Source organism: Aspergillus mulundensis, assembly GCF_003369625.1.
Source record: "Aspergillus mulundensis strain DSM 5745 chromosome Unknown scaffold_11, whole genome shotgun sequence".
NCBI lineage: Eukaryota > Fungi > Ascomycota > Eurotiomycetes > Eurotiales > Aspergillaceae > Aspergillus > Aspergillus mulundensis.
This window is the reverse complement of record NW_020797899.1, coordinates 1,312,990-1,336,209: the sequence shown is the minus strand read 5'-3', so window position 1 is coordinate 1,336,209 and position 23,220 is coordinate 1,312,990. Positions and strand designations below refer to the sequence as shown.

Sequence of the window (23,220 nt, the reverse complement as noted above, 5' to 3'; positions counted from 1 at the left end):
TATTTTATTTATAAGTATAATATAGTTTAAATATAAATTAGGAGATAAATTAAGAAAGAAAAAAAAATAAAAATTTTTTTTTATTAAACTAGTTATAAACTAGTTAATAACTAGTTAGGTAAGTACTAGGTATTAATAATAAATATAAAAATAAAATAGGTGGTAAGCTAGTAACTAGGCCTTATTATAAAAAAAAGCTATTAAAAACTAGTAATAATAATAGTAAACTATTAATTTATAAAGTTATAGGGGGCTAAAGGTATAGTAATTAATAAAATTAAGCTAGGGGTGGACTAACTAGTCCCTAACTAGTTATAAAAAAAACCTAGTTAATAAGCTAAGCATAGGTATAACTAGTTTTTAATTAATTATTAAAAAAGTTAAGGCTTATTAACTTTTAAATAAAACTAGTACTTAACTAATTAGGCCTGTATATAATAAGTTAAATAATTATTTTTTTAGGCCTGGTAGGTAAAGTAACTAGGGGGTAATAAGTTTTTAATTAATTAATAATTATTATTTTAAAGTATTTTTTAAAAATAGCTTTTAATTTTTTAAGTACTACTTTTATATTATAATCTATTATTTTTAAAACTTTAATTAGGCTTATAACTTAGCCTAATTTTATATAATTAATTTTATTATAAAGGGTAATAACCTAACTAGTTAGTAATTAAATTATAACTAATTATAAATAAAATATTTAAGGCTTAAAGATTATGGCCTTTACTATAAAATAATAAACTTAAAAGTTAATTTAAAATAGCTTTATTTTAAAACTTTAAAAAAATAATATAAATCTTGCCTAAATCTTATATTTTAAGGTAAAAGCTTTTTTTTTTTAAATTTATATTAAAGGCTGTATTATTTTTTTATATTTTACCTTTATTTTTATATTATAATTAGTTAGTAATAAGTTAAAATTTAGTAAGTAATAAGTTAAGGTTTAGTAAGAAACTAGTTAAAAAATTTTTATATAACTTATATTATTATTATAGCTTTAAAGTAGGTTAAGCTATTTTATTATTATTTTAAAAGCTATATATAATATTATATATTTTTTAGGTATTATATTAAGATATATCCCGCTTATTTAAAGTATAGGTATTAAGTTAATTAATTAATAATTAAATATTAATTAATTAATAACTTTTTTTTAGTAAAAATATATAATTTTTAGTAAGTATTTTTACTAGTATTAGTATAAAAACAGGCCTTTTTAAAATATATATATAATATTTATAAATAATATAAATTAAGGCTAGTAAAAATTATTATTATAGCCTTATAAATAGCTTATTATTTTATTTTTAGTAGGACCTAGGGTGCTAAAATAAATTAATAAAAAAAACTAGTTAAAAACTAGTACTTAACTAGTTTATAACTAGTTACTTACTTAAAAAAAATATAATAATATTATAAAACTTATTAAAAAATTAAGTATAAATAAGGCTTGTTATAAGCTAGTATATTATTATTTTTTATTAAAACTTTTTAATTATATTTTTAATTTCTTGCAGAAAATAAACTTAATAAAAAATAATAATATTATAAAGCTACTATTAATAAAACTAGTTATTTAAATTAAAACTTTAAAAATATTTACTAAAACCTAACTAATTAGTAAATAGTTAATAACTAATATTAAAAAATACCTTTTATTTAATTTTTATTTATATTTATAATAATTATTTTAAAGCTTTATTAATAAAAATACTAAAATCTTGCTAGTTTTCCGCAAATTACTTTAAGTAATTTAAAAATCTTAGTAAATAAAATTTTATAGGTATCTCCTAATTTTTAGTTTATAAATACTTAATAAAATATAGTAACTAATATAATTAATTAATAATTAATAATTAACTAGTTATTAATAAGTGCTAGTTAACCTATTTTTATTATATTTTATAAGAAATATAATAAAAATAACCTTATTAAGGCTATTATTATTTACTGCTTATAAAATATATTTACCTTAAAAAAGCTTAAAAACTATATAAGTTTAAGCTACTTATTAAAAGTATAAATAATAATTATAAGACCTTTATATAAATAAATGTTTTAAATATATGCCTAGAATAAGTTAGTAACTCGTTATTAACTAGTTAAACACTTATACTTACCTGCTTGGTTATTATAGTAAATATTTAATTTATATTAGCAAATGCTAGATGGATATTACCTAGATAATTAACACCATATTTTTAATAAAATTTATTAACCTGTAAACTATAAAGGAGTTAACCTAGAATAACTAGTTAGTAATTAATAGTTAACTAGTTAATAACTAGTAAATTATATTTACCTTTTATAAAATTTAAATTACCTATGTTTTAAATAATAGCTTAAATCTTTTTATAATATATATAAGGTAATTTTTTTAGTGTTAGTGGTGGGTGTGTATACTTTTTTTAAATATAAAAAAAATAAAAAAATATTTTTTAAAATTATTTAAAATAAAAATTTAAAATTTAACCTAGTATTTTAGTGGTTTTATAAAATATAATTAATTATAAAAAAAGGCTTTAATTAATTAATAACTAGTTAAAAACTTATTAAAAATAAGTTTAAAAACTTATAATATTTTAAATATTTTAATATTAATAATTAGTAAATATTATAATTATAAGGTTAAAAAACCTTAGGTTTTTTAAATAATTACTTTAAATAATTAATATTTATTTTTTATTTAGGTGCTAGGGGTGTAAAGTAATAATTATTTAAAAACTTTTAATTTTAATTATAATAAATTATAAAAGCTAAGGCATAATTAATACTTAGCTAGTAACTAATTAATTAATAACTAGTTATATATTTAAAAAGCTTAAGCTTATAAGTTTTTTAATAGTAACTTAAGGCCTATAGGTCTTATTAAATATAAAATAAAAAGGTACTTTTTTATTATTACTAAATAACTTACTTATATTTTAAAAATAGCTATAAAGGTAAGGGACTAGTTAGTTACTAGTTAAGTATTAATTATAAATATATTACTTACTTAATAGTATTTTTTTTTATTAATTTTATATACCTTAAAAAAAGCCTAATATTACTAAATATTTTTTTAGCTATTATTATTAAGCTTAAAGTAATAAAGGCTTTTAATATTTAAATAAATTATAGGATATATTTAAACCCTAAAGTATTAATACTTAATATAAAAATATATTTAATATAAGTAAAAATTTAATAATATAAAAATAAAAATTAAAAAAAAATAAGGGTTAAATAATTAAGGCGCTTTATACTAGCTACTTTTAGTTAGCCTTGGATGCCTAACCCGCGTGACCCAGTCGACCCCAACTATGGTCTTGAGAATCCGCACATGAGCTCTGCAGATCCCCACGATCCAAGCCATGGTTCGTCCAGTGGGCCCTGAGTCAGTTGAACAGAGACAGCAGAGCTACAGTAGTAGTGTACACAGAAGAAAGGTGGAAAAGAGTTTGATTTGAAACGACCGTGCATGCCACGGTGCTCTATAGCCGCTCATCCGCTCATCCGAAGGGATTCCACCTCTAATTGCGCTGGTCGTAGATCGCCAGTCCGACTTTCAAGACGCCCGGATTTCATTTACCAGGGCGATCATGGATCCTGCATATCCTGAAAGTAGATAATGATCTAATTGTCCAGGCCTGGACACTGCTCGCTTGTCTCTGCGGTGATCTGGTCGTACGGGGAGGGATCGGTCCAGGTCAGATCGTACCTGCATTGTTAGCATCTCCTTTCCCACGGTTCGCTCTTGACGGAGTATTCACCGGTCATCAGGGTACTCAGGGGCATTGTCATCGCCCAGCTCTTCAATAATGTCCGTCAACGCATCGTGCTCCCAGCAGATAAGTACGTTCCCCTCGCCGTCATAGTCATCTACTGCATCCTTGACACACTCCGCGTCATCGCGATCGCAGGAGATGTCCACTTCAAGGCCCAGGTCTTGCGCCAGAGGGAGGACTGTCTGATATGGGCGGTTCCGCTTGCCATCTGACACGGTGAGCGCAGGAATTCTATCGGAGAGCAGAACTTACTCGACTTGGGCGTCATCGCCATGATATACCCGATGTTGTATCCCGATAACGCACCAAAAACCTGCCGGATGCACTGTGCGCGATCCTCGCCCTGGGCGCTAAGTCCGGTGCCTCCATCAGCAGGCTTCTCGCCGTGTCGGATGAGGTAGACGGTCGGCTTTGCAGCGGCGACCGTGCAAGACGTAGCAAGGAGAGCGATGGAGATGATCGTGGAATACATTTTTGATATTGATGGCAAGCGACTCGATGACCTGTCCTTCTTCCGTTACGAAACGCTCTCTTATAGCATTTCACCGTCTCAACAGCCCCGACGGGGCAAAGAGCAAATGCGACGCTGTCTAGTGATGGTGATATTGTGCAGCTGACGTGATTGGCTGACTACTGCACGTGGTGAGATGAATCGATGATCTGCTTCAGCGAGTGCTTGTTTCTCCACTTCTTGGGCGTCTGTCTATCGAGATTGCTTTTGCTGCGGTTACCGGTGTTGTGTGGTATCTTGCGTTCCTGCGCAGGTTGTCGGGCGCGCGAGGACCTTGGAGACAACCAGAGTATAGCCTAGCCACTGACGTCAAATGCCATCGTTCCCAATGGACAATGGCTGCATCGTGCTTGTCAACGTCCCGATCGCCACAAGATGTTTCGCTCAGCCTGTTGGTCGCTCCTGCCATCGAGATGCCCGCTCGACCCTTCGCTATCAGCCGCGATTGCCCATGCGCTCTCAGGGTCGTGGAGGCTTGTTCCCCGGCTACTTCAACTTGCCTGTCTCGGGGCCAAACCGTTCTTTTCTATCGTATTGCCATCGGTGGAGGGCACTGCTGTCTCCCGCATATTGCAACTGTCAACTGATCTCCTCCATGGGTTCGTCACCGGCCCGGGACTGCCATCCGGCCATCGCGTAACGATGCTGCGTGAACCACGGTCGCGGTCAGGGAGTCTGTTCCGAGGGAATGAGTCACTTGGTCATTCCACCATCTTACCATCTTAAAGGCCGCCCTCACCTTCTGACACCCGCGACACCAAACCTCCTCAACACCCGCAACGCATCCCGAAACACCCCGCGAGCAAAACGGACATCAAACTGCACGTCATGTGTCAAGCAATCAACCGCGAGAAAGTCGTTTCCCTGAGACAAATGGCGGACGAGATCCCGGCCGAACAGGAGCAAACCGATGAGGCCAAAACCCTGTTCCAGCACGTCAAGGCATGGGAAAACTTCGTCAAGATACTCGAATGGGTGGAGGACGATAACCTCGAAGCGATGAAGCGTGGCCCCAAGAGGTCTGCGTGGACTTCCTTCAAGAAGCTCTTGAGAAAGAAGAGCTCTGGTTCGGACACCCAGTGTATGGAGCGCGGGACGATGACCAACAAGGAATACCGCCGCAAGCAGGCTGCCTTTCGCGCTGAGCTCATCAAGGTCAGCAATGCCCAGCATCCCACCGACGAAGATACCTTCTGGTGCCCGGTCGTCGGAACCTGGTTCGATAAGGAACTGATGCACGCCGTCCAACTGTTTCCTGACATATACATACCGGACGTGATGGACAGAATCTTCGACAAGGGACGGCACACGGAGCTCTACACTCCCAAGAACGGGCTGTTTGTTTCGCACGTCATTGAGAAGGCCTTCGACGCTGGAAAGATCGCCATCATGCCGAACCTCCCTAACAACCCATCAATGGCTGCATTCCTCGCCTGGGTCTGCCGAGAGTCACTCGAGTACAAGGTCAAAATCATGGACCCGACCTGGGAGAAACTCGACCAGCCGGTGACCCGTCGGATGGATAAGACATGGAGGCAGCTTGACGGCCAGCGGCTGCAGTTCCGATCATCCTTCCGGCCTGCCTGGCGGTATCTGGACTGGCATTTCTGCGTGCAGATACTGCGCTCTATATGGGCGTGCCGAGATATCGAAGGGGAGTTCATCCGGGTGCCAAAAAGGCCTCGCAAGCGTTACTGGGGTGTTAGTACGCGCTGCCCCGGGGGTAAAGGTATTCAGAGCGTGTTTGATGATCTTAGCGAAGGGTGCCAGGACCTCATAGCCAAAGCCAGGATTCGGCCATACTGCGGGTCTACGATACTTGCTCTGGAAGTGGCGTGCCGCCAGATCACAACAGGAACAGAGCTGAAAGATCCGGATTGGAGGAGATGCGAGAATGATATTCTGGGAGATGAGGATGACACCGACGAGGAAGACGACGACGAAGAAGATAGTGTCTGGGAGGCAGCCACAGAGGGCCTGGCCCCGTCGCACTGCTCCCACTGCCACGAGAAGATCTAGCTATTTCAGAGTTATTCATTCTATACACCAAGTTTGATTCCATCCACCGTCTCCATCCTAAAACCCCAACAAGAACGACGCCCTCAGCAGCAAATTCAAACACAGCACATTCCCCATCCACCAACAAACGCCCCTCAACTGCGACCACCCCGGATGCTCAACGCCAACATACACAACCGCATACGCAACCCTCGCAAGCGTATACCCCACAACCGCCCGATTAACCACAACCCTCTCGACCCCAGCAACCGTCGCCATCGAAACCGCCCCAACAAGCAACGCATAGTTCTCGACCGCATTCGCATGCGCGCTCTCATTGCGCCTCATCATGTCCAGCGTCCTCTGGCTGATCTTCCCCGACCGCACCGCGGCATCGCCGTATTTGGCTAGGTCCTCGCGCGGCGACACGTTGTGGTCCAGTCCGTAGTACTGCTTGATTGTGCGGCTGGAGAGGAGCCCGTAGGCGAAGACAAAGTTGAATATTAGCGCGGATGGGCCGAGGTTGGGGATTGTTTGGCCTGGGTGGGGTGGGGTCAGGCTGGGGGGGAGGGAGAGGCCGAGGGTTGCGAGGGACATTCTGGCTTGATTTTTTGGAGTTAGATTTGATGATGGGGGGTTTTATCGGACGGGCTGGCGGGGTTTTATAGCTGGAGGGTCCGGGGTAAGCCGGGTCTGGCCGGTGAGGGGGCTGGGCTGGAGGATTGCAGGCATTGCAGGCATTGGAGCACCTAGGGTACCCGAGAAGAAGCACGAGAATCACTACCTACCATAATGTTTCCTGGAATTATTTCCTGTTGATTTGACTGCTGAATATCTCTCTGGGCTTAGTAGGTATATTTCCATACCTCATGTGGCATCCCTAAACCGCTACATAATTCTTACATACAGATAAACTAAACGCAACTCCACGGCCACCGAGTATGTGCGACATGAACCACACACATGCGCATGTGGAGGGTAAGTCTGCGTGTAAATGGCCAGGAAATATTACAGTGAATTTCTGTTCCTTAATAACGACTGTTTGGTTCAAAGAGGCCCATTACACCTGCATCCTGCATCTCAGGCACACCACACCGTCCACGGGCAGAGCACCACGATACTTAGCCCGTCCTGTCGAGAATTGCAGTCTACATACCTGATTATCAACCATCTATGAACACAGCTACCATTATAGAAAACATAGGGCAAAGCCGCTTCATGCTCGTAGTCAGCCATCGAGGTTATATCCACTTCATATCACTTACTACATACAAATACCATGAGTACCCTATCTACTCTACCATACTCACAACTTCTCCACCCTCCCCAACAACCACTCCAAATGCCGATACGCAACTCTTGGCTGATACTCGGGCGTCATATGCCCGCTCTGGTACGTCTCCGCCCACATAAGCCCACGCTCAAAATGCTGAACGCCCATCGTGCCCTGCGGCTGATCGACATCGAGCCCATTGGACACACGGACCTCCGCCCACTCGAGATCCGGGAGTTCGGCGCCCAAATAAATGGGCTCGGAGGGCCGCTCGCTGAACCCCAGTTGTCCATTCCAGGTCATATTCTGGATGGAGAGGAGGGTGCCGTTCGTGATGATGATCATGTCGAAGTCGCCGTTGCCGATCAGGACGCGGTTCGTGGCTTCGATGACCTGCGGCAGGACGGCCTCGATGGGGTTTGCGGAGATATCGCCCTCGGATTCGGGGCCTGCGTCGCCGCCGACGAAGACGGCTTGGTTGCTGCAGATGGACCATGTTATGTCGGAGGGGGCGTGCATTGCGCGTTTTACGTCGGGGCGGTCGAAGTACACTGTTGGTGCGCCGTGGGGCTGGTAGGTTAGTTCGGTTGGGAAGGCGAGGACATCCCATTGTAGGGGGCACATGAGGTTGACCTCGTAGATGTCGAAGCAGGTGTTTGACGCGAAGGCCTCGTTGTTGATGAGGTCGAAGACGTCGCAGGCGAGGTCGGCTTCCGAGCTGTAGTTGAAGTACTTTGTAGGTTGGATGCCCGAGGCCGGGAAGGTGAGGTACTGGTCAATGAAGTCGGCGTAGCCGCACTGTTGGTGCATCTCTTCGAGCTGGGACATGAAGGAGCTGTTGAAGTTGAACAGGTTGGCGTTTTGTTGGACGAAAGGAACGGCGGGGATTTGTTCTTGCACGACGTCGTGTTGGCCGATGCAGGGGTCGTAGACGAGGGCGCCTGCAGCATTCTTATTAGTACGATATGGTATTGCCTTGATTGAGAGGGTCAGAGTATGATTGACCGTACCGTTAAGGTCGTAGTACTCGGTGTCATTCTGATCGAGAATTGCAGCGGATATATAGGGCACGTATCTTCCGGCATAACTCTCGCCCGTGACGAAGATCTTGAAGTTCTTGATTCCAAAGGTCTGCTGCCAGTTCTTGAAGAATTTGACAAAGTCCTCGGCGGTCTCTTCCTGCGAGATGGCAGTCGGTGTTCCGACCGAGAATCCGGTTCCGACGGGTTGGTCGACCCTGCAACGGCCGTTAGTCTCTTCGTTTCTGATGGCGAGATTGATCTTAGTAACGACGTACCAGAGCACATTCGTCAGATTCACCCAAGAGTACGGGTTCTCGACGGGCGCCCAGGTTCCAGGCTGCCAAAGGAAGCGTCCGTTCTCCTGGAAGAATCCCTCAAGCGAACTACACCCGGGACCACCATTGAGCCAGATCGTGACCTCATCAACGGGCTCACCGAGCTTAGGCTGGAAGGCGAAGAACAGCGCGCGCGAGTTGTTGCCCTTCTCGATGGGAATCAGGCCGGAGTAGAGCTCGCCGACGTCGAAGTGCACGTCAGGAAGGTGATCGACGAGGAAGGCTTTCCATTCCCTGTTAGTAAAAGTACAGACTGGCGGGAATATGACTTTATGAGGCAGATACATACGCGCAGTGTTGTTGTTCAGGAACCGAAAGTCCTCCTTGGGATGCTTGCCAGACGCAGTGGCATTGTGCAGGTGCGAGGCGCGTTTTGCTAGGTTCACGCTGTCGCGAGCTCGCTGGCCGAAGCGGCCATGGGGGGATGAGGCCGATACATGCTCGGCATAGAGCGAGAGGCCGGCAATGGCCGTCGATACCAAATTACTCAACCTCATCCTGCTGCGATTAAAGGACAAAGTTTGAAGTCGATTGCTGATCCCACGAGGGACATCACGCGATTTATAAACCGTGCAACGCACGGTCAGTGTGGAGCGCTGCATGCTGAAATCTACCCAGCGACCTATGACCGTCGGCAGTCATATTGAGGTTACAGAAGCCGGTCCTTTTCTGCAATGATCTCCAAAACAACCAGGGGAAAGACCAATGGCGGCACTGGCCGGATGACAATGGACAAGTGTGGGGAATTGGCAGATAAGCAATGCTACCTCGCTAGGACAAGGCTTGACTGCCACCAAGCTTTGTCCATCGTCTCCAATTCTTGCTTATCGGCCGCCGACGGACCTGCCTGTTATGTGCTAGGGCATGTATCGTGCCATCAATCCGTGATTTATCCATCTCGAGGCTTGGGAATAAGTCCGCCAAGGTTCTATACATCTTTGTAAAGATGCAATCCACCGTCGATCTACATTAGGTGTATGAGATCCTGGGTGTCTGAACTGCAGTAATTTTTCTTTTCTGCGCTCATAGATAATTGAAGCGGTTTATACTTCTTGTGGTTGTGGCCCACCAAGGCTTCGACCACCGAACATCCCTTGCTCCCCCTCTCCATCCACATTACTCTCCTCGATGGTCAAGATCATCCGTAGAGTAACGGTCGTTATCGCTGTCGGAATCACTCATTGCGTCGTTGTTCAACTCCTGGAGCCATTTATCAATCAGTGATTCAGGGGTTGGACCCAAGTCATTGATGGAGATTGGGTCAGGCAGAGGATCAGACGGTGAGATGGTCAGCCCGCAATTGTCATCGAACTGCGTATATCCGGAGAAATATGCGCCTCTGAGGACAGTACGATCAAAGCTGTCATCTTGTTTTTGGATGAGCTCCAGAGCTGCCGCGGTCTGAGAACTACTCCAGTTACTCAGGTTCTTAGGAACAAATAAACAGAGTTGCGGCGTTCTATTGCGACGGTCGACGTGAAGCCAGTCTCTGTAGTCCGCAGTGCCGATAACAAGCGATGGCTGAGGAGATTCGGTCGCAATGATAGGCCCAGGATGATGCCATATCTTGATAAAATTTTCCGAGGGTTCTCTCTGGCCCACCTGATACATTCGAAAGATTTCCTGAAAGGCCTTAACACAGCTCGGCACCGAGGTATCCAATCGTCCCCCGAGTCGACAACGCGAGCGCTCGGCTGCATCTTGGAGGTTCAATTCGGCAAAATCGACGGAGCGGGAATCGCGTATGTCCTCCAGAATTCTCTCCTCGGTGATATTTGGGCGTCGAGATTGTTCTATTTCGTGAAGCGACCGTTTGACGTACATTGTACGACGGAAAAGCTCGGGTATACTATCCTCGGTGGCAGCCACAAAAGCCAAGTCTTTCTTTAACTGCCACTGAATGTCTATGTAAGCGTAGTCCTCAAGTTGCAAATAAATCTTCGAGTTTGATAAGTGTTGCCTCCTATCCCTCTCGCCTGTCCATACTTCTCTAACGCGGTCCAATATGTCTTCGTTGTGGAAGAGCAGCGCATTCGGACTGAGAATTGCCCAAATGAACCGTGCGAAACGTTTCGCATGATCTGGATGTTCAAAATTGTCGAAGATCTCTGCAATGTTGCTGGCTGTGATAAACAGGCCCCCGCCAGATACTAAGATCTGTCTTACATCGCGAACCCATCCATTCTTGTATTTTATGACATCCGTGGGCCGAGGCTCGTCGGGGATGGACTCGAGATTCTCAAAGCAGGGATCGGAGTCAGTGGAGATGTCCACCCTTCCCGAACTACTGGGCAGTTCGGAGACACTGGGTGCTATACAGGCGCTGCGAATATTGGCGTTTTGCGTCACCATCGATTTCAAGCTGTCGAAGATGTCAAATCGATAGAACTCTAAAGCCCAATCGAAGATGCAGTCGACCAATAAGACTAGCTTCAAGGCACCATCCTTATCCTCGACATCGCCAGTCCACATTTTAACGATCCTCTGGCGAGTGTCAGCCCTGAATTGCCATCTGAACGTAGGGCCCATACTCTAAAGGCGCCTCACGTAGCGGACTGGATTTGATGTTCAACTTACAGTTGTATACCTCCCCGTAGGGCCTCGCTCTGCAGTAGCAACATAGAGCTTCCAGATCTGGGCCTTGAAGCTGACAAGCCATATTTTAGGTAGCCCCTCGCCCATGAGCGCGGGTAGAGAGCGCTCAACAAGAGCAGTTTGCATTCTCAGCATCTCATACGCTGGTAGCGCCATCTGCCGTTGCATATCCTCCCAACTGTCCGGTGCCCGCGCCCTTTTAGCCTCAAGTACCAAAAATGGGAAGATCATTCCACTCTCGTTGATACTTCCAGTGCTGGCAAAGAGATCGGACTTGATATCATCACCTACTCGCTTGCCACGGGAATTTTCGCTGGGCGACCGAAGGACGTTCCTAAAGTTGTCACTATCTGCGAGTCCCACGACCAGATCCGGGAAAATCCCTGCTGGTGCTCGTCTCGCAAGGTCTGGCTCATACTGCACGTGGCGACTATACAGTCCTTCCAGAACGCGGTGTTTAAGGCGCGGGTCCCTGGTGGACAAGGCTGAGCTGATGATGCACAAGGCTTAGGCGCTGGCTGTGGAAGACGACTTACCACAGAGGACCGTCCGGCGTACAGGCGCACTTTTCTCGTTTGTCTCGTCGTTTTTGGAGGTTCTCCCGCCTTCTACCAACCTCCTTCCCGATCGGAAACTCGACGTCTGCTTTCCAAAGTCGCTTGCCGCACTTGGAGCTATGGAAAAGGTAGTCAGAGTAATGGTGACAGTATGGTGATGGAAATGGACAGCATCGAACCTACCAGGCGTGGTGCTTCAGAGGTTTGAAGATCTTGGTTTCTACCTCGTGTCGCCATGTATCTTCATTATTCTCATTTTTCGCGCACGATCGTACAGCTTCCCAGATCTCCATTGTCCGGTATTGCGTTTCCTTTGAGCTTCTCCGAATATTTTCGTTGATGGTTGCGTTCTCGATATCCTGCACAACGTCATACTCACGTTGGAGATTTGACGGCAGGTCATCGTCGGCCGATTGAAAATGTATGTTATATTCGTCAATCAGGATTTTCAGAGATTCCTGTTTCGCCTGGCTTTTGGCGAGTGCTGCCGTGGTGTGTGACATACTGAAAGCAATGAGACGATGATCTACCAGACGAAAAAGCGGGGCGCGCAGAGAAACCCTGAGCGGCCTTCTGCTAAAATAAGCAGGGGGTCGCGGTCGCGCTCTGTTCAACCTATTCGTCTCTTGGTGAAAATAGCCGTACACCGGCCTATCAGCGACGGATGTCGGGGACCGACAGGGATCATGATTCTGAGCGTCGAATCAGGCCAGCGAAGCCTCGGTCGAAATTGCTCGAGAGTGAGAAAAAGCAAAACCAAAAAGCAATATCCAGAGCGGACTAGCGAGCATGGTCTTCGGCGGGGGAGAAGCGCCATGGCATACAAGAGAGACGATCGTATGCCGTCATTTCTATCGCATCATGGGACACCAGTCGCTCCGTTTCCACCTAGAAAGGGAAAGCCGAGTTGCTGCTGCATACACTCCCTAAACACATGGTCATGTCCGATATTCTCGGGGCCAACTTCCGCCTTGCGAAGCCGTGCGCTAATCAACACGCAGGCTTCCGCCCAAGCACATACGATGCCGGCCAGGCCTTCGAAGAGGGAGTATGGATGATCAGGGATGCGATAGTCGTTGGACGCAGTCTCCGGAGAAGCGTTGTAAGGCTGAGTTTCGCGCGCATGCAGGAGCATGGCAAGAGCGCGAGAAAGAAACTCGTCTCCTGTGAGGTTGTCCTCAATGGTATTTGGGTCAGTTGATCGTTCGGCATAGTTCTGTCTGGCTTTGTCCAATACGTCGCCGTTGTACTCATGCGCGTCATGTAAAAGAAGGAAGGGCCACGCATTGCCGGCGATGCCATGGCATAAACCACCGCCTTTTGAGAGAAGGCCCTCCTCCCATACGCGGTCTGTCGCAAGACGAGCGGCACGATTCCAGCTTGGTTCCCAGTGGTTTAGAAGCAGTTCTCTATGTTTCAATGCACAGCCGAGGAGGCCTAGGATTGCCGGAGCGCCATGACACATCTGGACGAGCGGCGACTCACGAGATGAAGACCGGGGAGGGATCTTGGTCGGCAAGTGACCGTTACGCGCAATGCATACTTCACAAAGTGCGCTGATAGTTCCTCCGATCTCTGGAAGATAGTTGTCGGCGTCGTTGGCCAGTTCATCCAGCGGGCAAGCAAGGAGAACCGGGATTATGCCACATAACCCATGAGCCCTGATGTTTGACGATGGTCAGCGACGTTGACTACGTGAAGCTCTTTACTCACCATCCAACTCCGTAGTCCCCCGGCTTCCATGGCCACATCAAAGGAAGAGCGGCTTTGCGGCCGTGTTTCTTGGCGTAATCCGCAGCCCCTTCTCTGCCCGCATCGATGATAAACCGAATGAGCTCTGGAATCTCGTCGAGAATCGGCTGTAGGCGCTCTTTCTGCGAAGGTGGGGATTCGGCCGTCGTGGTCCTGATATTCAGAAGGGCCCACAGCAGTCCAGCGCGACCGAAGAGAACCTCGTCGGCACCCAAATTGTGCCCATGATAGAAGGCAGTAGAACCATGACTGAGAGCCAACTGTACAGCCTCAGTAAGACATTCAAGGTCCGAATGGGAAATACCATCCGCCTGGTCAGTTAAACATTTGTGGAGAATCCTCAGCGTGACGGTGGCGATGGGCGATTTTGATGCCAGAGGCGAGAGCCCTCCTATCCGGAGAGGAACATCTGGCCCCTGCACGGGGATGCGTGAGCCGGCCAGCGTGTAGAAGTCCGCAGTGGCACCTAACGACTTTACTTGATGACCTAGGCGAAGGTACGCGGCAGGAATTCCTAACGACGGCGGTTAGATAAATCTGAAATTCGAAACAGGGTACTGCGCATGAACTAGAAGCATGTAATAATGGATAATACCTAGCTCCCCAGTAAACATTCCTCGACCGTCATACTGGCCGCTCGCTGGAGCATTAGATTCGATCACTTTAACGCCATTAAGGACGGCGTGCCGGAGGTCTTCCAGCGTCTGGCGGAGACTCGCTTCGTTTATTTGAGGCAAGTCAAGGTCGTTCGTGTAGTACTGAGGGCGCTCGGACATGTTGATCGTGTTTGGATATTTGTGTACCCTCGAGATGCAAGCATTTGCTCATTGGAGGCCGTTCTGCGAATCCGAGAGCTGGGAGATTTTCAGGCATCAACCCCGCGTCGCTCTGACGTGTCAGGCACCAACATGACAGCATGACACAATCGCGTAAAAGCTTCGCTAAATAAGTTATGCTTTGCGGAATCGAGGGCAATTGACGCCATGGCGTGTTTGAGGGTACGAGGAGGCATGAGCTCAAGATCAAAGGATCATGGAAGAGCCGTCCCACAGCCCCGAGCTTTCGATCAACTCATCCCACCAAGCCTATATCACGTTAAGGCAGAAATCCACATGGGAGAGATGACTTACCCAGTCGATGCCATTCTCATTCAAAACACCAATGCCATTCCAGCCGATCCGACTATAGTATGCTGAATCCAGTACCAGCGACTGCGAAGCTTCTTTGGCACTACCCCTTTGGATACTCTGAATCATATCGTTCAAGACTTTATAGACTGTTGCAGCTTCGTCACAAGATCCTGACGCAGTTTTCCACAGGACGACGGACTTATCCAAAGCTTCCACAAGGGTAACAGTTACAAAGTCTGAGGCGCTATCCGGGGCTTTTCGCCTCATCTCCAATTCAAGGAGAATTATCATCGCTGCCGGGGCCAGGATTTGTCGAGTTCGCGAGAATGAGTACATGGGCGGCTGCAACAATTGCTGAAACTTGATCAATGCGAGAGACGATGCGAGACATCGCGAACGGGATATCTTGCTCGACTGCTTCTCGAGATTGCTCTGCATAAACCTTCGATGCAAGGTGCAAATCCCATGGTGGTACATGCATTCCAGCGCTAAATATGAGTAGTTGGGCGGCGATTGGACTGGGCTTTGGTCGAATATATTCGAGTCCACTTTCATATGCGACGGAAGAAGTGACCATGTATCTTCCAAGACCCTATCAACCTCAAGTGCCTTGGTAAAATTATCGGGACAACAGCTATTCATGAAATCGATAACCTCGCCGAGTGCATGGGATACGCGTCCTCTGGCGATCATGAATGTGGCTGACGTTGGCTCCGAGAGCGGCCTTGATAGCGGGAGGGCTGTGATATCCTCAGACAATTCCCAGTCATCAATATTTAGCGGTTCCTTCGTATCTGAGGTTATGGCTGGCGTCATGCGCGGAAAGCCGGACAGGTAAGAGGCCATGTCGTCCATAGTGGTGACCGAAAGCCATATTCGTCGTCTATACTCTCCTTTCATGGGCGATATGGAAGGAGTGTGATCCGGGTCGCGATGATATCCCATATTGACTGCCGCCCGAACAATGACTCCCGTCATGATCCACAGTCCCCGGCTACTGTCGTCCTTCCTGTTCAGTTCAGCTGTGGCGTTGAGGCCAAGAGTCTCGATCGTATATGGCTGACATTTTGCAATATCGCCGATCAGCAGGCACTGTGCGGTTCGTAGCCGATAGAAATCAAATCGTTCTTCGGCGTCGTGATAATCTTGTGAACCAGATAATAGGGCGGCGAGCATGGTACAGGTAAGAATAGAAAAAAGCAACCCTATCCAAATGACGCTGCTTCGCGATGGGTTATCCACGTGGTTGTTGTACTGAAGGTGTCAGAGCAGGCTGGAGTAGTGGCGTGGAAACCATACCTCTCGCATAAATGTCGGTTCGTGTATGATGGCTAAACATCGGTAAGCTCATCCCGTGATGGTATGCCAGCGACTTACGAGGAACGGATAATGGGAACTTTTTCTTATTGAAGAACCACTGGATGAGATTATCCAGTTCGTGCTTGGGTGGTAAAGATGATAAGATCTCAGGAATATCCACTCGCTCAACATGGCCGAAGAGGAGGCTTGTGCCGTCAACCGAATTTGATGAGGGATGGGATGCCGACTCGGCCTGGGTCTCGCCCCATGCCTTTTTCAGTTCGTTGACCTAGACTGATTAGTATAGCTAGCGAATGGGCGAGGAACACACCTCGCGTAGCACGTCATGCCAGTTATTTGTTGGTTCATAGACCGAGTGTTCTCCGTCGATGACGGTCGTACCAACGCGCGCTGGACCCTGACCATCAACACCCCTCGGGCCGGAGTAATGCTCGTCGTGATACGAGGCTGGTGGGAGCCTTGGCGGGACGGTCTGACTGTCGCCGATCAGTCTCTTGACCGTGTCCTCCAAATGCTCAATTCGCCGGCGCATCAGTTCTCCGTTTCTATCAGCACGGGAAGATAATGGTGTTCCGTTCGCAGAACCCTTGAATCTACATCCTGATTCCTCTCCGCGTGCCGTGCAATTTTGGCATGGCTTCTCCCGGTTACATTTCAGTCTATTTGCGTCAGCGTACAGCATTTCTTCGGTGACGGTTCAGGGGGCCATACTTCCTGCTGCGGCATGCCTCGCACGACAGCGGGATACGGGCACGGCGGCAAGACTTGGAGAGTCCATGTACCGTACTTGAAGCCTGCATTTTGCCGTGATATTCTAGCTTTTGGTGAGTGTTGCTGAGGAAGAACACCAGGACTCAGGGGAGGGACGCGCTCCTTCCGTATCGGGCAGGCGCGGAACATTTGTTCTTCCAAGGCCGGCTTTCCTTCGCATCCTTTGTGATCCTCCGCTGTGTTGTCATCCTTTCCCATCCTATTATGGATGATGACCGGAGGGAGAATTCCATTCCGTCCTACGACAGGCGAGACAATGTTGCCTCGCGGTACTTCATGGCTCAGGATCCAGTCGTACCATCCGCGGAAACTATATATATCAACGCTCCTCCAAATCAGCCTATTGTTTTACATGAAAGGACACTGAAAGTACTTAACGAGCGACTCTTCTTCAAGACAACTACGCTATTCAAATATAGATTTTGCGCAACCAGTCCTACGTAAGTGAGTTATATTTCGGTACGGGCGACCACTAGAAGACGGGCAGCTAAACAATCCTTGCAGCCAGAGGCCGGTTCCCGCGATGATCCACCATCCAACCTGAAGACCGGTACATCAATTTCTCAGAGTCTCCATCCTGCCACGGCACCACGTCATCCGTCCATCTAGTCCGAGTACGCGGCAATCCCACGTTCGATTTCGGTGACAATCCCCTCCGCGAGCTCCGACGCAATATCCTGCAACGAAGCCGGAACCTTGGGGGTGATGGCATCCCTCAGTCCCTCGGCAGCTGTCTTTTGATCCTGAAGCGAAGTGAGCACATCGCCTGCAAGACCGTCCGCGACAAAGTTGGGTTCGGCGGCAATAACCGCGTCGACGAGGCCGCTGATATCGCTGGTCAGGTCTTGGATGGGCGAAACGAGTTGGAGGGCATCGAGTGAGCTGAGACTGTCGAAGCCGGCGACACTGGTGGCACCATTGTTGATGATGGTCACGAGCTCGGCCGACGCATCTTGAACGGACGATCCGGCGGTCGAACCGCCGACGTACGAGGCGACGGTGGACGAGACTGTCGCGACTTGGGACTGGATGGCGCTGAAGACCGCGGTGTAGTCGGACAGGGCGCGCTTGGCCTTGGGGATGGGTTCAGCGAAGGCGTTGTAGGCGAGGGTCAGAGTGAGGAAGCCGGTAGCGAGCTTCATTTTGAAAATGGTATGTCTGCGAAAGTCTTGATCTTGAATGTGGACTGATGAACTGGGTTTTTGAAGCTGAAGAACTCGAGTGCCCGTTGATCGCGAAATGAATGACCGGAAACGTGGGGTTGAGTCTGCTATTTAAGCCTCGCTGGATGACACTCGAGGTATAGCTAGTGCAACCTCGGTCGATAACACTCTGTCAAGGTGGCGAGCGAGGTTATTGCGCATGTGCTTCAACTGGGAGCTCGAGGTAGGACGAAGCGCAGGGAACAATTGCGACATTGAGAGTTTGACCACCACCTCTATATCGTTGCCGAGCCCATTTCCCCGCAATATGAGCCCAGTGGCTTGATTCTTCACAATCCTGGCGCGCTATGGACGAGCTTGTTGGTTGGCAGCGTCCTTGGTCGACCAGAACACTCGGGTGTCCCTGACACCTGCAGTGATCACGAATTCCTATTAGCGAAGCAATCCGCATTTGCAGATTATGCTGCACCCCACACGGAGTATACCCCGCAATGAAGGCGGCGGAGCGACGATCATTGTTGAAATCGAACGTGGTCCTACGGAGCAGAGCTCCCTACAGGACTCCGCGTAGGGCTGGGGTCTCCACCAACAACTTTGGAAGTGGATTGTCCTCATTTTTTTCAATCAGTCACTATGCGATGAGCTGCTATGCCTACCCACCCGGTATTGATCATCTACAATATGAGCAAAACGTTATAGGCCAGTCCGATAACACTCAGCATGGGTATCTTGGTCAACTGCCAACGCTGCCTCGTGCTATCGCACAGGATACCACTCTGGGACATCGCAGGTCAGTCGGCGACCTTAGCGGGATGATTTAGCTCTCTGGACCCTTGCAGCAATGATGCATAATGCTACTGTAGATGAAGATTCCACCAATGGAAAAGTCATCTCTCTCGCGAAGGCAAAAGCTAACCCTCGGCTGTGTACCCGTGCGCGAGGGGTAAGTTTGTGGAGTGGAATGTTGAAAATGTAAGGGCGCCCTAGCACCCAGATGTTCTCTACTAACAATGATAAAGCTTGGCAAAGTATCTTTGACCAATAAGAATAAAGTATTTAGAACCTTAATAAATTTAACTAAAATAATTACTTAAAGAACTAAATATACTATAGCCTTTGGCCTTTTTATATAGGCCTTGCCTGAAGGCCTAAGGCCTTTAAGTAATTTTTTAAGCTATTTTTATTTAAAAAGTAGGTAGTATTTAAATATTTTTATATTTACGCCCCTTATAGCCACTTTTTAATTATTAAGGTAATTTAATATAAGGCATGCCTTTATTTTACTACTTAAATAATACTTAAAACCTAAGGTTTTTAAGCTAAGGTTCTTAGTTAAAGCTAACACTATATTAAACCTAATATTATATTAAATTTAATATTATATTAAGTTTTATATAATAATTTATAATAATAAAATTTATTAAGCTAAATAAGTATTTAAGGTATCCTATATAAGTAATATTAATACTTTATGGTAGCATAACCTAGGTAACTTAGGTATTACTTAATAATATAACTTAAATTAATATTAGCCTTAATAATTTTTCCCCTTTTAAAAAAATAAATTATCCGCGATCTAGCGCTAGCCGTTTTAAAAAAATAATAAATAAGTAATTTATAATATTAACTTATTATTATATTATAATATTATAATATTTTTTATTATTATTTTTTTTATTGTTTATTATTCTTAGTTTAAAATATTAAATAATATTTAATATTTTATTTAAAATACCTTATTACTTATTTACTTTTAAAAAGGCGCCTAATTATAAAAATAGCTTTTTTATTAGTTTAACCTAAGTTTAGTTTTTTTAAAACTTTAAACCTTAAATTACTTTTATATAACTAAATTATATAACTTTATTTTAGCTTTTATTTTATTTTTTTACTTTATTTTTTATTTTAATTATATTTAAGTAAAATTATTTTTTTTAGTACAGTGCTATGCTTTATTAATATTAAAAAAATATAATTAATAGCTTTTTTTACTAAAAACTAAAAAAAATAAGGTTTAAATAAAACCTTAAAAACCTTTTACTTTTAAAAATTATTTTTTTTTAGTTACTTGCCTAGTTACTCCCCTGGTAGTAAGTTTTTTAAATAATTTTAAATAAAGCTTTTAAGGCTTTTTTTTAAGTAATAATAAATAGCTAACTATAAATAACACCCTTTTATTTTATTAATTTTAAAAATAATTTTTTTTAGCCTGTATTTATATATAAGGTTTTATTTTAATAATAAGTGCTTTTTTGCCTGTAGTAGCCTGTTTAAAAATATTTTAATAATAATATATTAATATTAAAATATGCTAATTTAAAACTTATTAAAACTAGTAACTTATTTTATTATTATTTTTTATTTTTTACCAGGCTACTATTAATTAGCTTATAAATAATATATATAATTATTTTAGGCTTTTTAAGCCTAATAATATATTTTTTAATTTTTTTTTTTACTTGTTAAGTATTTTAAATAATAATATCTTAAATAGTAATAATAATAATAATAATAATAATAATACTAGTAATACCACGCCCTTTATAATTACCTTTTTTAATTTTATTTTTTTTATTTTAACTTTTTTTACTTTTATTATAGCCAGCCCCGCCCTTTTAATAAAGGTAAGTTTTTTTTATTTTTTTTAAATAGCTTTTAGTATAAATAGCTAATAGCTTTTAAATATGCTTTAAATATACTAAGGTAATCTTTTATAATAATAAAAAAATAAAAAATAAAAATAATTAGTAAATTCTTACTACTAGTGGTAAACTAAAGGTATTTCCTAAGGGAAATTTTTATAAGCCTTATTATAATTATATTTTTTAGGGTTTAGGTTTAGCATATATTTAATATTATAGTAATAGTAATAAATATAAGCCTATCCCTATTTATATATATAATAATATTAATATTTTATAATACTTACCTACTAATAAAAGCTTAAAAAATATATAAGCATGTAAAAAATATTTAATAAATATATAAAAAATATTATTAAGGCTTTTAATAAGGTGCTAGTAAAAGTTTAATTTATAAATAACTTATATTATACTATTTTTATACTTTTTAATAAGCTTTACTTATTTACTGGCAAGTTTCTAGCCGCTTTTAATAAAGGGTATTAAAAAATATATAATAAAAATATATTTAATATAATTAATCCTGCTATTATAATAATCTTAAATTTTACTTTTTAAAAGTTTTATATTTTTATTTACGCCTTTTTTTAAAATTTTATATAGCTAGCTTTTAGGCAGCCTTGTGCCGCTTTAATATTTTATTTATTTTTTATTTTTAAAAAAAAAACTTTTTTTTAATATACTTTTATAAATATAACTTATAAATTTTAGTAATTTAGAGCTATTTAGGTTGTAGTTTATTAAACCTTAAAATTATATAAAAAAAAAAGGTAACTATCTCCACCTAGGTTTTTAATATTTAAATTTAATATTATTTTTAAGGCCACAGGTAGTCCAAATCCTATTAAAAAGTGTTTTATTTATAATAGTAGTTTATTAAACCTTTAAACCTTTTAAAATATAGGAAAAAAATAATTACTTTACTAGTTTTTTAGCTTTAGTAATATAAAAACCTAGTAAATAAAAAATTATTATTACTTTTTTTTAAACCAGGGGTATTTTAGTATTATTTTAGCTAATTTATAATAATTTTTTAAAGCCTTTTATACATGCTTAAAATTTTTAAGTAGCTTTTATAAGTTTTTATAACTAGGCTAGCCTTTTTATTTAACTAAAAATTAATTTAGTTTATAATTATATTATTTAGCAAGAATAGCTTTAACTTTTTATTCTTACTTTTTATTAATAAGTTTTATATTAGGTATTTTTTTATCCCTTTTAAATTTAGGTTACTTAATGTAAGGCCTTAGCAAGAATATATAAAATATTAAATAAATTTTTAATTAAGTATAATAACTAGTAAGCTAGAGCTAATATACCTATTTTTTAATAAGTTTAATAATTTTAAAAAAATTATTAAACTTTTAATTAAGTTTTTTACTTAGTTAAATTATTTTAATATTATGTAATAATAGTAAAATGTTATTTTTAACCTTAAATTTAGTAGGGGTATACTTTTTATTATAATAAAAAGCTTATTTTTTTAAGCCTTATTTATATGGTTTTATAATTTATCTTATAACTTTTATAATTAATAAAGTTTATTTTTTAATAAAAAATATAATATTCTTTTTTTATAATTTTTTAATAAGAAAATAATAGGTTCCTGGTTATATAAGGCTATTTAAGGTATATACCTAGTTATATTATACTTTAAATTATTATAGGTAAATAATATAACTAATAAAAATATAACCTAGTTATTTTACTAAAAGTTATAATAAATATATAGGTATATTTTAAGTATTTAATTTTATTATTTAGTTTAACTATTTAACTATGGATAATACATAGTGTTAAGGTATTTTTTAATTTATAGTATTTAATAAAATAATTATTAATAACTTAAGGTAAATAATAAGCTTTAATTAATAACTAGGCTTTTAGGCACCCCTATATTATATATTATTTTTTTAATAAATTTATTAGCTAGCTTTTTAGTATTAACTTTTTAGGTAGTAAAAATATATTTTACTTTTTTACTAAAATAATTTATTATTACTAATATTATATTATACACGCGGCCTTTATACTTTAATAAAGGTAGGCTAATAATAAAGTTTATAAAAAGATTTTTTTATAATATATTTAAAATTAGTAAAAAGGTAAGCTAGCCTTAGGCTAGCTATTATAAAGCTTTAAACCTTTAATATAAAAAATACTTTTTAATATACTTTTATACTTTTTTATTAAAATTTTTTTATTAAAACTTATGCTTAAGTAGCTTAATAATATACTTATAATTAAAATAGCCTATATAAAAATTATTATAATATACCCTTATAATTTTATATTATAATATAAACATGGGAGGGATATAAATAACCTTTTAATAAAAAAAATTATTTTTTATATATTAGTACTTTAAATAAAAGCCCTGC

The 23,220-nt window shown here is 41.6% G+C and overlaps 7 protein-coding genes across 7 annotated transcripts; 1 reads left to right on the top strand and 6 right to left on the bottom strand.

Moving 5' to 3' along the window:
• Nucleotides 1-3,618: 3,618 nt before the first annotated feature.
• Nucleotides 3,619-4,242, bottom strand: DSM5745_09282 (putative phosphoglycerate mutase family protein; the record flags this gene model as incomplete). Its single annotated transcript, XM_026751298.1, has 3 exons — nucleotides 3,619-3,703; nucleotides 3,756-3,978; nucleotides 4,023-4,242. 3 exons carry the CDS (start codon nucleotides 4,240-4,242, stop codon nucleotides 3,619-3,621), a joined length of 528 nt encoding a protein of 175 aa, XP_026600384.1.
• Nucleotides 4,243-5,109: 867 nt separating this feature from the next.
• DSM5745_09281 (uncharacterized protein) lies at nucleotides 5,110-6,300 on the top strand (the record flags this gene model as incomplete). The annotated part of the gene is made up of 1 exon (XM_026751297.1): nucleotides 5,110-6,300. The coding sequence occupies one exon, from the start codon at nucleotides 5,110-5,112 to the stop codon at nucleotides 6,298-6,300; it is 1,191 nt and encodes a 396-aa protein (XP_026600383.1).
• A 1,285-nt stretch (nucleotides 6,301-7,585) lies between these two features.
• Nucleotides 7,586-9,406, bottom strand: sxa2 (putative pheromone processing carboxypeptidase (Sxa2); the record flags this gene model as incomplete). Its single annotated transcript, XM_026751296.1, has 4 exons — nucleotides 7,586-8,493; nucleotides 8,563-8,789; nucleotides 8,850-9,132; nucleotides 9,199-9,406. The coding sequence occupies 4 exons, from the start codon at nucleotides 9,404-9,406 to the stop codon at nucleotides 7,586-7,588; spliced, it is 1,626 nt and encodes a 541-aa protein (XP_026600382.1).
• Nucleotides 9,407-10,025: 619 nt separating this feature from the next.
• Nucleotides 10,026-12,564, bottom strand: DSM5745_09279 (uncharacterized protein; the record flags this gene model as incomplete). Its single annotated transcript, XM_026751295.1, has 4 exons — nucleotides 10,026-11,393; nucleotides 11,487-11,994; nucleotides 12,041-12,178; nucleotides 12,245-12,564. The coding sequence occupies 4 exons, from the start codon at nucleotides 12,562-12,564 to the stop codon at nucleotides 10,026-10,028; spliced, it is 2,334 nt and encodes a 777-aa protein (XP_026600381.1).
• Nucleotides 12,565-12,920: 356 nt separating this feature from the next.
• Nucleotides 12,921-14,589, bottom strand: DSM5745_09278 (lanthionine synthetase C family protein; the record flags this gene model as incomplete). The annotated part of the gene is made up of 3 exons (XM_026751294.1): nucleotides 12,921-13,722; nucleotides 13,775-14,327; nucleotides 14,409-14,589. The coding sequence occupies 3 exons, from the start codon at nucleotides 14,587-14,589 to the stop codon at nucleotides 12,921-12,923; spliced, it is 1,536 nt and encodes a 511-aa protein (XP_026600380.1).
• A 246-nt stretch (nucleotides 14,590-14,835) lies between these two features.
• Nucleotides 14,836-17,232, bottom strand: DSM5745_09277 (fungal specific transcription factor domain-containing protein; the record flags this gene model as incomplete). Its single annotated transcript, XM_026751293.1, has 6 exons — nucleotides 14,836-14,898; nucleotides 14,944-16,197; nucleotides 16,243-16,274; nucleotides 16,321-16,531; nucleotides 16,574-16,922; nucleotides 17,012-17,232. The coding sequence occupies 6 exons, from the start codon at nucleotides 17,230-17,232 to the stop codon at nucleotides 14,836-14,838; spliced, it is 2,130 nt and encodes a 709-aa protein (XP_026600379.1).
• Nucleotides 17,233-17,639: 407 nt separating this feature from the next.
• On the bottom strand, nucleotides 17,640-18,176 carry DSM5745_09276 (cell wall mannoprotein 1 family protein; the record flags this gene model as incomplete). Its single annotated transcript, XM_026751292.1, has 1 exon — nucleotides 17,640-18,176. One exon carries the CDS (start codon nucleotides 18,174-18,176, stop codon nucleotides 17,640-17,642), a length of 537 nt encoding a protein of 178 aa, XP_026600378.1.
• Between the last annotated feature and the right edge of the window lie 5,044 nt (nucleotides 18,177-23,220).